Source organism: Poromitra crassiceps (genome assembly GCF_964638095.1).
Source record: "Poromitra crassiceps genome assembly, chromosome: 9".
Taxonomy (NCBI): Eukaryota; Metazoa; Chordata; class Actinopteri; order Beryciformes; family Melamphaidae; genus Poromitra; species Poromitra crassiceps.
This window is the reverse complement of record NC_139630.1, coordinates 35,236,340-35,250,188: the sequence shown is the minus strand read 5'-3', so window position 1 is coordinate 35,250,188 and position 13,849 is coordinate 35,236,340. Positions and strand designations below refer to the sequence as shown.

The following is a 13,849-nucleotide window of genomic DNA, read 5'->3' as shown; positions in this document are numbered from 1 at the left end:
TAGGGAGGGGGGGAGAGATGTGCTATATCAATATTTACTTAAAGGGGGACTAACCCCCTAGATATGTATCAGAACAGTGATTTGAAAATACCTATGGAAAAAACCAAGAAATTACATATACTCTTGTCTATACTGACTCTTTGGCTGTGTTCAAGTCAAAGATTTTTTTTCGGAAATCGACGCCATTACAGTTTGCCTACTGCCTCAAAAATAATTTATTTGAGAGGGGCAATATCTTTATGAATATCAACAACTAGCCAACGCTGGTGGCCTGTTTGGAAACAGCTTTGCTCAAAATGGTTTTAAGTTATATCAATTTGGTAATTCAGTGGCGAACTAGAAATTTAATTATTTTTCTGCATGTATCTCTATGGAAACTACTCAAACTACGTTACGAGAGCAAAGTGACATGGGCTCGTTAACAGCAGCACACCCACAATAGGACAAACCTCTCGCTCTGGGGTAACACAATGCGAGATTTCTCCACGTAATTCCCTCGTCTAACTAGAGATAAACCGCGCAATGAAATCCGTTTTTAATTTGCGTTTTGGGGCTTTTCGTGATTCTTGTTAAAAGTTGTGCAAAAGTCTTCCTCTCAGTGCAGTGCAGGCTGCCTGCGCCTCCTCCCAGTCCCTCCTGCCAGACCCCGGCTGGCGAAACAGCCTGCTGCATGCATGGGGCGCTCTAACCTCACGGAGCAACAAACAAACACAGACAGAAATAGCTGGTGTGCGATTTAGAGAATACAGTCTGAGATTGGGTACAGGATTGAGGGAATCCCGCATCTGTTTGCGAAGGTGCGACTGGACAGGACGCTTTTCACAGACAGGCACAGTAGTCGGAGCGAGGCGAGTGTCTCTCAGGGCTACTCAGGGCACAGCTGCTGCAGATCTCTCCTCCTCCTCCTCCGCACATTCAGTCTGTCCAAAATCATTACCGATATAATCTCAGTAGGAGGGATGCAGGGAAATATGATAGTAGCCGATGTGTTTAGAGAAGCTTTGTCACGTTGTCACGTCGTAGTATAGCGTTATATTTTACATGTGCGCTAAACTGCGACCATATTTGTTTGCGGAAATATCAGACTGCTCTCTCTCTGCTCTCAGAGCACAGAGAGCTCTGCTCTGCTGCGCGCGCCCGCGGAGCTTGGAGCTAGTGCATGAGGTTTACAGTACGACTCTCTCCCGCCTGCCTGGCTGGAGACAGCTGCTTCCAACTCGGACTGATAATATATACATCATCATTCGAGCTTATCCAGGTAAGATATTAATAAAGTAGTGTCACATTCAGCGGGAAACTAACTATAATTAAGACATGTGCCAACTTTGACGACGTTTGGTTCAGTATTTTAAGAGCAAACTTCAATAGTAATAGGCTTGGAGTTCTGAGGAGCCAAAAGGGTACAGGGGGGGTAGGGGAGTAATTATCTTGAAATCCCATAGTCTTTGGGGGCACTGTGACGTCAGTGTGCCCCTAATCTCCCATTCATTTGAGAAAAAAAAAAAAGCAGTGTTCGACCTTTAGAGGGCGCTTATGCCAGTTATGCTGCTGAAAAATGATACAAATGGTAAAATGGCAACAGTTTGGTGTCAAATGTGGAAATTCTGACCAGAATTCTTCACACATCACCCCCAAAGTCATATATATTGGTTAAAAGCTGAAAAAAAGTGTTTTGGGGGTTAGTTACACTTTAACTTACTTTTTACATTTTTGTAACTCACTTATCTCCTAGTAAATACTGAATATGTATACAATAGACATACAACACATGATTTGATCTTCTGTTCCATTTCCCATCTGAATTATTAATTTCATTAATGATTGATTGATTAATCATTTACTGTAGCAGAAATATCGTACGGAGCCTGCATTTTGGGGACTAACTAATCGCTGGCCTACTTAGTTTATATAATTTATACCATGATGACACCATTCAGTATTCGTAACTCCCAAGCCCTATATGTTTTGTTACTATAGCTAATTAGTCATGCATCATGCATAGTTGCAGCTACCATCATGTAGGTACAACTGGATGCACTATAGGGGAGAAGATGGGGCGCGCTAGCAGGGTAAAAAGGATTCACGCACCACGACAACATGTCATTATATTTTTCGATTGGACATACTTGGGCGTAAAAAAAAATCATTAAAAAATCATTAAAAAAAATCATAAACTTTAGTCCCGATAAGGTACATTTGGAACCCGGGGAACTGCCTAGCAGAGCAAACCTTACAATTCAAAGGCTTCAAGGGAGCTCTCAATTGAGAAATGTAATTTAATTCAAAAGCATGCCTACAAGCACACATACATACAAACATAATGTATGTGCCCACACACACACACACACAGAGCCACTCACTAGAATGCAGCCACACACGGTCTGTCTGCACGCATGCATGCATGAGCATACAACTCAACCTAAGGACACAGATTGAGTGTGCTGCTCAGCAAGAAGAGCTTCACGCATGGCAGTTTTCCTTTCTTTCTCCGCTTGACAGACTTATCATCCGAGCTCAGGTGGTGCCCCATCTGTTTACGTGCTCTCTCTCTCTCTCTCTCTTTTCTCTCTCTCTCTCTCTCTCTCTCACACACACACACACACACACACACACACACACACACACGCACACACACACACACAGCCTATACAAGTAGACACATGCTCTAGAATAGACTGAATAAACTCAATTTCCTTCAAATTTCATGGCGCTCCTTCTCACCCTTTGCTTTCTGACCCCATCCCTGCCTCTCCTCCTGAGCGCTCTCCTTCACATCATGTCCTACACGTGTCACCTTCACTCACCAACAAGCTCAATCTCTCCTCCAAGTCGTTCTTCATCTGTCCCCTAATCCCTCTCTGTGTGTTCACCCTGCAGCTTCTCCCCCGTAACGTAACGGCCTTGTTTCTGCAGCTTCTCCCCCGTAACGTAACGGCCTTGTTTCTGCAGCTTGTCGTCCCTGCGCTGCTCCCCATGTCTATCCATGCCTGTCTGGGTGACCGCGCACCCTGCTGTGCACGTCCCCACCCAGTCCAACAGCAGCACTGGAGCAGATGGCAGCAACAACACTTCCACAGTTATGTATACCAGTGGTTCCAAAAACTGGGGAGCGTCCCCCCCCCTTTAGGGGGTTCCACTGGTACCAACCATGTCTTGGTATAAGCTTGTAGGGAAGGGGGCTAGATAACACTCCAGAGTTAGGCTAGATTTTGGCTATGTAAAACCATTTGAAAAGGGTCCCTTGACCTCTCACCTCAAGACATCTGAATGAAAATCTCTCCTGGTGTTAAAAGTAGGGAACTCTAAGCTGCTGCACTGTTCAATGTAAGAAGAAAAAAAAATCTTTATTTTTACTTTAAATGTGAAAATATAGCTGTTTTCCCACATGCGCCTTTTACCGCTAAATGACCGGAACGCGGTCTAATGCCTTCATGTGTGAAAGTTGTTGTGCCGGTATAAGCGCGACCCCGACGTCGCGGACATTTCACCAGTTTCGAGCCAGTCAGAAGAGCGGTATGCGCGATAAGGAACACAAATGTAGAACGGGTCCAGTCATTTGCCGCGACACCGGTCCTTCTCTCATGGGCGAGGTGTACACACGTTGCTTAACGTTCACTTCCAGCGTGCATCATCTTATCATTCGCGCACATCAAAGCAAACTACTTCCACATTTCGCTTCGTGCATTTGCTTTTCTCTACATACATACAAGCGTTGGGCAGCTTGCAAGCCACTGCCATTCTCGCTGTGTCTGTCCTGTGTGGCTGCTGCGAAGTGCGGAGGACTGGCCTCTCTCGAGCAGAGACGGGAAATCGGCTGTGTTTATTATGCTGGCTTGACGCTGCTCTTAAGTCAAACGAGTGTGATTTATTGTGTGACAAGCGAACTTATTTCACCATGGAGTTTTGCCGACCCCCAAAATAAGCTCCCCCCTCCCCCCGCCCCCCAACATACAGGCAATTTCGCTGCTATATTCCCACTTGCGCGCGCCCAGGTGTGAAGGGAAATTCCGGGAAATGTCCGATATTGACTTACAGGTAATTTTCTGGTACGCATGTGGGAAAACGGCTTATATGTGACGGTTTTAACTTGACAACATACACATTCTAAATTGAACCCCAGCTCACTTCCTGTTGCAGTGTTTGCTAGTACAGGACAGGACCCGAACCACTGAGTTTATATATCTTAGTGCAATTAAAAATTAATTCACAACTAAGACGGTAGGCACATTTGTGTGTGTGTGTGTGTGTGTGTGTGTGTGTGTGTGTGTATGTATGTGTGTGTGGGGGGGGGGGGGGGCAAATGTTCCTATATTCCTATATCATATTTATATCATAAAAGGGGGGGCTGAGAAAAAAAAGTACACACACAAATATGTACTGAAGCAGAAACCCACTCACTTTTACACACACACACACACACACACACACACACACACACACACACAACAATTCACTAGGCGCGTAACAAAGACAACACAGATAAAATAATTGGCCCTGACAGCCCGTCTTAACATGAAAGACTTTGGCTTCAGAGGAGTTAAAAACGTGATGGGCAAAAACAACACATTCCCGTTCGCCGAGCCATCTGGGGCGCGACGCATCATCAATCTATCCATTCATCCCAGCGGCTTTTTATGCATTTATATAAAATTCTGTTGCACGGCTCCACAAGCTGCTGTGAATCAATACACACACACTTCACATTGCATAACGGGGCCGGAGGATGCAGAAGATATGATGCACGTAGCAGAGCAGCACGATAAAACGCACGCTGACAGAAAGTGCTTCTGGAAACTGCTGAGAACAAAAGGGAGGACTAGTGGCTTCTGGATGAGTAATGAGAAGACGTCGAGCACACACAGAACGCCACAAATGTCTTTTCCTCGAGAGGCGAACGATACCGTGCAAAGCCTCACTCCCATCACGCAATTAAACATGGACGAAAATTATTATGAACCTAATGTGATTCCCCCCGATGTTTGCTTACTGGCAAATGTGCGTTGACTGGCCGCCATTTGTTAGGCAATTATCTTCATTCTACCAAGCAGAAAATAGCTTGTGTTGGATGGGTAAGGTGTGCCTGTGTGCTAAGCTCCTAATACCTTGCAGACACCGTAATTAGACAGCGTTTGTTTACTGACGGGAAGAGAGAGAGAGAGAGAGAGAGAGAGGGGTCCTGGCCGACCCGAGGGGAAAATCTAGCGGCCAAGAGCAATTTGCGGGCGCCTTGCCGATCTCTGCGAATATTTGATTTTAACGACGTAAACAAACAAGAGTGGCCTTCGACGGCTTGAACATCAGCGGGGAGGCTGAGAAGTGCACGGCTGTCTGATCGCTGAGGATACAAGGAAAGACCTGCGTGTGGTTAGCTGCTGTTAGCTGCCCAGGAGGAAACCCTGGGAAGCCCCGACGCTTGGCCACTCTCAACTTTCATGGTCAGCTCAAACAGGCACGGCTCAAAGAATCCAGAGTTTGGTTTGGTTTGAAGGAAAACCTGCCATAGAATTTGGAAGCGAGAGCTGTTGCCTCATCTATAGTATGAAAAGCTCCCCACATCTATATTGAAGTATTTACAGTAGTTGTGAAGCTGGAAAATTCAGTTTTAAATCTCCGCTTCGCAGTAGTGGGCTGAAATCGATACTATGGGGTGCGGGGTCAGGGTCTTCTTCTGGAGATCTGACCTCAGGGTCACCTTGTTGCAGTAAAATATGAATGAGTGTGTGTGTGTGTGTGTGTGTGTGTGTGTGTGTGTGTGTGTGTGTGTGTGTGTGTGTGTGTGTGTGGGGGGCGGGGGGTGCGTGGATGTTCTGGGTCAATTGCACTGGTGTGCGACAGATCATGCCTTTGGCACCTTGCTCTCAGGTCATCCGGGCCAAAGACAGATGTGCAGCAGTCATTATTTGTGCCTCTGTGTGTGTGTGTGTGTGTGTGTGTGTGTGTGTATGTGTGTGTGCGTGTGCGTGTGCGTGTGCGTGTGCGTGTGCGTGTGCGTGTGCGTGTGTGTGTGTGTGTGTGTGTGTGCGTGTGTGTGTGTGTGTGTGTGTGCGTGCACGTACCTGCAGAGAGCCGCGGTCGGGTGCGGGGCGTCTGCATCTCCTGCCGTGCGTGGGGCAGCATGTGGTAGCGCTTGGCTTCGTTGACCAGGTCTCGGCACGCCTCCGTGGATTTGATCAGCTCCTCGTTGTCCACCACGTTCAGCAGGTAGGATGGGTGGATGAAGGGAAGACGCACCGACGCCAGCAGCTCTGACACATGCTGAAAGATGGAGAGAGAGAGAGATGAGAAAATGAAAATTGTAATAATTAAAATGTTTTTTGGCAGACTAAATTAATCTAGCCTAGACTTGCTAGCGGAGAGGAATTAGATGAACGACAATAAACAAATGTAGCCTAAAAGCACAGTGATTCAGAGTCTGCACTGATAAAAAGCACACACACTCATATCTTTCACTAAGAACTTAAAGCCCCAAATCAGTCACTTTTTCACCTTAATAGAACAGTGTTTTAGTCATTGAAGATGGTCCAGTGTATTCTAAGAGGGAGAATGTCGCCTCTATTGGTCCCACACCGCCCTCCAAAGGCCTCTCCTGGCACTAAGCATTTTTGTGCTGGTGTCCTGGAGACAGCGTGAGCGGCATACCGCGGAGGCGCTGTGTTCATGAAAACATGGAAGTAACTCGTGCAGATTTGCTACGAAAATGACGTTTCACGTAACTATGGATTATTATTTCATCACGTGGTGAGTACCCGATGTCACAACATGTACACAGAGCTTTCTGGCGCTGTGTTTTGCTGACTTTGAACGGCGATATCGATACCGATAGTATTGCACCCAGAGGGCGCAGTTTCCCCAATAGCGAAACTTGGAAAAATTGCTGAATGGGACTTTAAACACAGCTGGATTAACTCCCAACCTTATTATTATTATATGTGTTTTTTGTGGCACAAATATTTGTGTTTATGCCACCGTCAAAGAAAATAGGAAAAGGAGCTCTGGTGTTGTGATCATTGAAAAGGCTGGGCTGGCAGACTGGGGGAACTCGGTGGTGGTAAGACACATCACCATCAGTTACTGTCAGAGTGAGGTCTCTGCAGCTGGACCCCCACAGAACACTGTCTGTCCACTGGCATCAGTCAAACACCTTGTGTGTGTGCGTGTGTGTGTGTGTGTGTGTGTGTGTGTGTGTGTGTGTGTGTGTGTGTGTGTTCTTGTATTTCTATACTTATGAGGCCCAAAGGGCTTCAGTGATTTTACAGTTAAGGTTAAAGTTAGTTTAGGGTGAGGACTTGGTTTTAGGGGTACAGTAATATTCTGTCACTTTTACATGCAAATCAGTGCAGATTTTGCTACTCTTTCGCCACTTGACACCATACAGTATTGATTCACCCTATAGTCATGAAAGCTTTTACATTTGCAAAAAAGTTCACAAAGGCACACACACACACACACACACACACACACACACGTGGGCCGACTGTGGCTCAGGAGGAGGTAGAGTGGGTCATCCACTAATCGCTTTGGATAAAAAAGGTCGGTGGTTCGATCCCCGCCTCCTCCAGTCTGCATGTCGAGGTCTCCTTGAGCAAGATACTGAATGCCAAATTGAACGCCTGATGGTTGTGCTAGCACCCTGTGTGGTACAGGGCATCAGCTTGCCGCCATGGGTTTGTGAATGTGTGTGTGAACGGGTCAATGTAGGCACATTATAAAGTGCTTCAGATAAAAGCACAGTCCATTTATTTACCACATCAAAAACAAACAAACAATGGAAAGTAAGTGCTGGACTGCTGGACAGAGGTGCAAGTAGAACTGTGAAAACAGGCTGGATAGTCTCCGTGGCGGGGATAAGATCCATGGTGGGAGACATTAGATCATTTGATCACTTTAAAGTTAGAATCAGGATTAGGATATTAGTATTGAGGGTTAAGGTTATGGGTTTGGGAATAAATAAATAGTCCATGGTCCTCACAAGTATAGTACAGTAACATGTGTATGTGTTTGTGAACACGCGTGTGTGTGCGCACGCTTGCATGTGCTCACAGGTGTTTAAGCGAGAGAAAGGACAGACTGTTGCCACGGCAACCATCTCTATAGCTCTCACTGGCTGCCTCACGCTTATTTCTGAGTGTGTGAGTGTGTGTGTGTGTGTGTGTGTGTGTGTGCGTACGTACGTACAGTATGTGTGTTGTGTTGTGTGTGTGTCTGTCTGTGTGTGTGTGTGTGTGCGTACGTACGTACAGTATGTGTGCTATGTTGTGTGTGTGTGTGTGTGTGCAGTATGTGTGTTGTGTTGTGTTGTGTTGTGTTGTGTGTGTGTGTGTGTGTGTGCGTATGTGCAGTATGTGTGGTGTGTTGTGTTGTGTTGTGTGTGTGCGTATGTACAGTATGTGTGTTGTGTTGTGTTGTGTTGTGTGTGTGTGTGTGTGTGTGTGTGTGTGTGTGTGTGTGCGTACAGCAGTATGTGTGTTGTGTTGTGTTGTGTTGTGTTGTGTGTGTGTGTTGTGTGTGTGTGGGGGTGCGTGCAGTATGTGTGTTGTGTTGTGTTGTGTTGTGTTGTGTTGTGTGTGTGTGGGTGCGTACGTGCAGTATGTGTGTTGTGTTGTGTGTGTGTGTGTGCGTACAGTATGTGTGTTGTGTTGTGTTGTGTTGTGTTGTGTTGTGTTGTGTGTGTGTGTGTGTGTGTGTGTGCGCGTACGTGCAGTATGTGTGTTGTGTTGTGTTGTGGTGTGTGTGTGCTGGCCTGTGCCCCCCTGGGAGTCTCATTTGTGTCGATAGTATAAAGGCTGTAAACAAGCCTGGCCGGAGCGACAGAGAGCTGGGTGGAGATTGACCGCGTTGACCCGTCAGCTTGGAGCTACGTGACTACGAGACGAGAGCAGAGACAACACAGACTCACAGAAACATCATTCAGGGGGCGAGACGACAAATAATAATAAGCTGACACGCTGTCTGAGCATCTCCCTCTCCCACCTGACGCCTTGCAGGCTGCCATGAGTCCCATTTGTTTTCTACAAACGTCCCGTCTGAGAGGAGAGGAGAGGAGAGGAGAGGACAGGAGAGGAGAGGAGAGGGATGGAGAGGAGAGAGAAGAGAGGAGAAGAGAGGAGAGGAGAGGAGAGGAGAGGAGAGGAGAGGGATGGAGAGGAGAGGAGAGAGGAGAAGAGAGGAGAGGAGAGGAGAGGAGAGGAGAGGAGAGGAGAGGAGAGGAGAGGAGAGGAGAGGGATGGAGAGGAGAGGAGAGAGGAGAAGAGAGGAGAGGAGAGGAGAGGAGAGGGATGGAGAGGAGAGGAGAGAGGAGAAGAGAGGAGAGGAGAGGAGAGGGATGGAGAGGAGAGAGAAGAGAGGAGAAGAGAGGAGAGGAGAGGGATGGAGAGGAGAGGAGAGGAGAGGAGAGGGATGGAGAGGAGAGGAGAGGAGAGGGATGGAGAGGAGAGGAGAGGTAAGGACAGGAGAGGAGAGGAGAGGAGAGGAGAGGAGAGGAGAGGAGAGGTAAGGACAGGAGAGGAGAGGAGAGGAGAGGAGAGGGATGGAGAGGAGAGGAGAGGTAAGGACAGGAGAGGAGAGGAGAGGAGAGGAGAGGTAAGGACAGGAGAGGAGAGGAGAGGAGAGGTAAGGACAGGAGAGGAGAGGAGAGGAGAGGTAAGGACAGGAGAGGAGAGGAGAGGAGAGGAGAGGAGAGGAGAGGAGAGGAGAGGTAAGGACAGGAGAGGAGAGGAGAGGAGAGGTAAGGACAGGAGAGGAGAGGAGAGGAGAGGAGAGGTAAGGACAGGAGAGGAGAGGAGAGGAGAGGTAAGGACAGGAGAGGAGAGGAGAGGAGAGGAGAGGTAAGGACAGGAGAGGAGAGGAGAGGAGAGGAGAGGTAAGGACAGGAGAGGAGAGGAGAGGAGAGGTAAGGACAGGAGAGGAGAGGAGAGGAGAGGTAAGGACAGGAGAGGAGAGGAGAGGAGAGGAGAGGAGAGGTAAGGACAGGAGAGGAGAGGAGAGGAGAGGTAAGGACAGGAGAGGAGAGGAGAGGAGAGGTAAGGACAGGAGAGGAGAGGAGAGGAGAGGAGAGGTAAGGACAGGAGAGGACAGGAGAGGAGAGGAGAGGTAAGGACAGGAGAGGAGAGGAGAGGAGAGGTAAGGACAGGAGAGGACAGGAGAGGAGAGGAGAGGAGAGGTAAGGACAGGAGAGGAGAGGGATGGAGAGGAGGCGGAGAGAGGCGAGAGAGAGGAGGACACGACCAGGAAAGACAAGATAAGTGAACTGAAGTGAACTGAGGAGCAGACGAGAGGACAGGAGACAGGATGAGACAGCTCCACAGCGCAAAGAGCACAGGCGTTTGGCGAGGTACAGCTGGGACAGTCTGCCATCTCCCCCCCCCCCCACACAAACACACACACACACACACACGCACACACACAGTTTACCCAACAAACAGTTTATCAAACAAACAGCTCAACACCTACATAAACACTGGCTGTCGCTCCCGGCGCTGCAGTACAAACACAGTAAGGAAGTTGAAGCTAGCTACTTAGCATACTGTTTGGGGCAAAGAGGCTAGCTAGAGAAGCTGCTACAGTACTAAGCCAAGTCAAAGAGACCCCATAGTGAGGAGATCTACCCCAGTTACACGACGACTCAGTCATGTCACACTTGAACGGGGTGACATCAGCCTCCAGCTCTGCTTTATATCACAAGCGCCTACGTCCCAAAACTGCAACGATTCCACCCCACTCTGCTGTTACGACATGTCATCGCTTTATTAACGCCAGTGATCAAATATAGAGAAAACACACATTTGACAGACATTTCAGACCAAGATGCTGACAGAATTAGCACACATGCTTACGTGGAGCACTCTATTTTGCTGAATGTGGGTTGATTTAGACCGAAGAGGCCTGTTAAATCAATACCTGACCTGTACAGGTGCAGGTCCCTTCTGAAATAGCTGTGCTACTGACCGTTCTGACCCTCGCAGCTAAATTAAAGCTGTATATGGGGCAGTTTCGGCCAGGTGGTGCCCTTGATGACACGCCAGAATGCATACAAGGCGTGTGTGTGTGTGTGCGTGCGCGCGTGTGTGTGTGTGTGTGTGTGTGTGTGTGTGTGCGTGTGTACTCTGAGATGGTGCTGCTTCCATATGGAAGAGTCCTTAATAAAAGAGATGGTGCTAGCAGGATTTGGAGGGTCTAGAGGGTCTAGAGGGGATCACGTGTGTGCTGGATAGACTCAGTGTTTGGATCACGTGTGTGCTGGATAGACTCAGTGGTTGGATCACGTGTGTGCTGGATAGACTCAGTGGTTGGATCACGTGTGTGCTGGATAGACTCAGTGTTTGGATCACGTGTGTGCTGGATAGACTCTGTGGTTGGATCAGGTGTGTGCTGGATAGACTCAGTGTTTGGATCACGTGTGTGCTGGATACTCAGTGTTTGGATCACGTGTGTGCTGGATAGACTCAGTGGTTGGATCAGGTGTGTGCTGGATAGACTCAGTGTTTGGATCACGTGTGTGCTGGATACTCAGTGGTTGGATCAGGTGTGTGCTGGATAGACTCTGTGGTTGGATCAGGTGTGTGCTGGATAGACTCAGTGGTTGGATCAGGTGTGTGCTGGATAGACTCAGTGGTTGGATCACGTGTGTGCTGGATAGACTCAGTGGTTGGATCACGTGTGTGCTGGATAGACTCAGTGTTTGGATCACGTGTGTGCTGGATAGACTCTGTGGTTGGATCAGGTGTGTGCTGGATAGACTCAGTGGTTGGATCAGGTGTGTGCTGGATAGACTCAGTGGTTGGATCAGGTGTGTGCTGGATAGACTCTGTGGTTGGATCAGGTGTGTGCTGGATAGACTCAGTGGTTGGATCAGGTGTGTGCTGGATAGACTCTGTGGTTGGATCAGGTGTGTGCTGGATAGACTCAGTGGTTGGATCAGGTGTGTGCTGGATAGACTCAGTGGTTGGATCAGGTGTGTGCTGGATAGACTCAGTGGTTGGATCAGGTGTGTGCTGGATACTCAGTGGTTGGATCAGGTGTGTGCTGGATAGACTCAGTGGTTGGATCACGTGTGTGCTGGATAGACTCAGTGGTTGGATCACGTGTGTGCTGGATAGACTCAGTGGTTGGATCACGTGTGTGCTGGATAGACTCAGTGGTTCCGAAACCTCCGGGCCGCAGACCGCAAAGCTATTGCTGCCGGGCCACCAGGAAAAGATATGATTCGGCAGAGAGAGAGAGAGAGAGAGATTTGAGCGTGAACTTAGCATAGTCAGTCTATGCGGTGCTGTCCTGCACCTTTCCTCACCCGTGTCACGCGTCACGTCTACAACACCACACGCACCACGCTGACCAAAATAATTTAGATGTGCGAGTTGCAGTGAGCAAGTTTGAGAAACAAGTCACTTGATTAAAAAAAACAAAAATCAGAAGAGGTGGGGAAAATAAAAGGAAACCTGACCCAACAAGGATAACAACACACAGAACAGACCTGACCCAACAAGGATAACAACACACAGAACAGACCTGACCCAACAAGGATAACAACACACAGAACAGACCTGACCCAACAAGGATAACAACACACAGAACAGACCTGACCCAACGAGGATAACAACACACAGAACAGACCTGACCCAACAAGGATAACAACACACAGAACAGACCTGACCCAACGAGGATAACAACACACAGAACAGACCTGACCCAACAAGGATAACAACACACAGAACAGACCTGACCCAACGAGGATAACAACACACAGAACAGACCTGACCCAACAAGGATAACAACACACAGAACAGACCTGACCCAACAAGGATAACAACACACAGAACAGACCTGACCCAACGAGGATAACAACACACAGAACAGACCTGACCCAACAAGGATAACAACACACAGAACAGACCTGACCCAACGAGGATAACAACACACAGAACAGACCTGACCCAACAAGGATAACAACACACAGAACAGACCTGACCCAACGAGGATAACAACACACAGAACAGACCTGACCCAACAAGGATAACAACACACAGAACAGACCTGACCCAACAAGGATAACAACACACAGAACAGACCTGACCCAACGAGGATAACAACACACAGAACAGACCTGACCCAACAAGGATAACAACACACAGAACAGACCTGACCCAACGAGGATAACAACACACAGAACAGACCTGACCCAACAAGGATAACAACACACAGAACAGACCTGACCCAACGAGGATAACAACACACAGAACAGACCTGACCCAACAAGGATAACAACACACAGAACAGACCTGACCCAACGAGGATAACAACACACAGAACAGACCTGACCCAACAAGGATAACAACACACAGAACAGACCTGACCCAACGAGGATAACAACACACAGAACAGACCTGACCCAACAAGGATAACAACACACAGAACAGACCTGACCCAACAAGGATAACAACACACAGAACAGACCTGACCCAACGAGGATAACAACACACAGAACAGACCTGACCCAACAAGGATAACAACACACAGAACAGACCTGACCCAACGAGGATAACAACACACAGAACAGACCTGACCCAACAAGGATAACAACACACAGAACAGACCTGACCCAACGAGGATAACAACACACAGAACAGACCTGACCCAACGAGGATAACAACACACAGAACAGACCTGACCCAACAAGGATAACAACACACAGAACAGACCTGACCCAACAAGGATAACAACACACAGAACAGACCTGACCCAACAAGGATAACAACACACAGAACAGACCTGACCCAACAAGGATAACAACACACAGAACAGACCTGACCCAACAAGGATAACAACACACAGAACAGACCTGACCCAACAAGGA

The 13,849-nt window shown here is 48.0% G+C and overlaps 1 protein-coding gene across 1 annotated transcript in view; it reads right to left on the bottom strand.

Moving 5' to 3' along the window:
- klhl29 (kelch like family member 29) overlaps positions 1-13,849 on the bottom strand; it is a 152,416-nt gene that overhangs the window by 68,922 nt on the left and 69,645 nt on the right. The window contains exon 7 of the mRNA XM_083642792.1: positions 6,057-6,255. Within this exon, the coding sequence (XP_083498918.1) occupies positions 6,057-6,255 (199 nt within the window). The remainder of the gene's footprint in view (positions 1-6,056; positions 6,256-13,849) is intronic.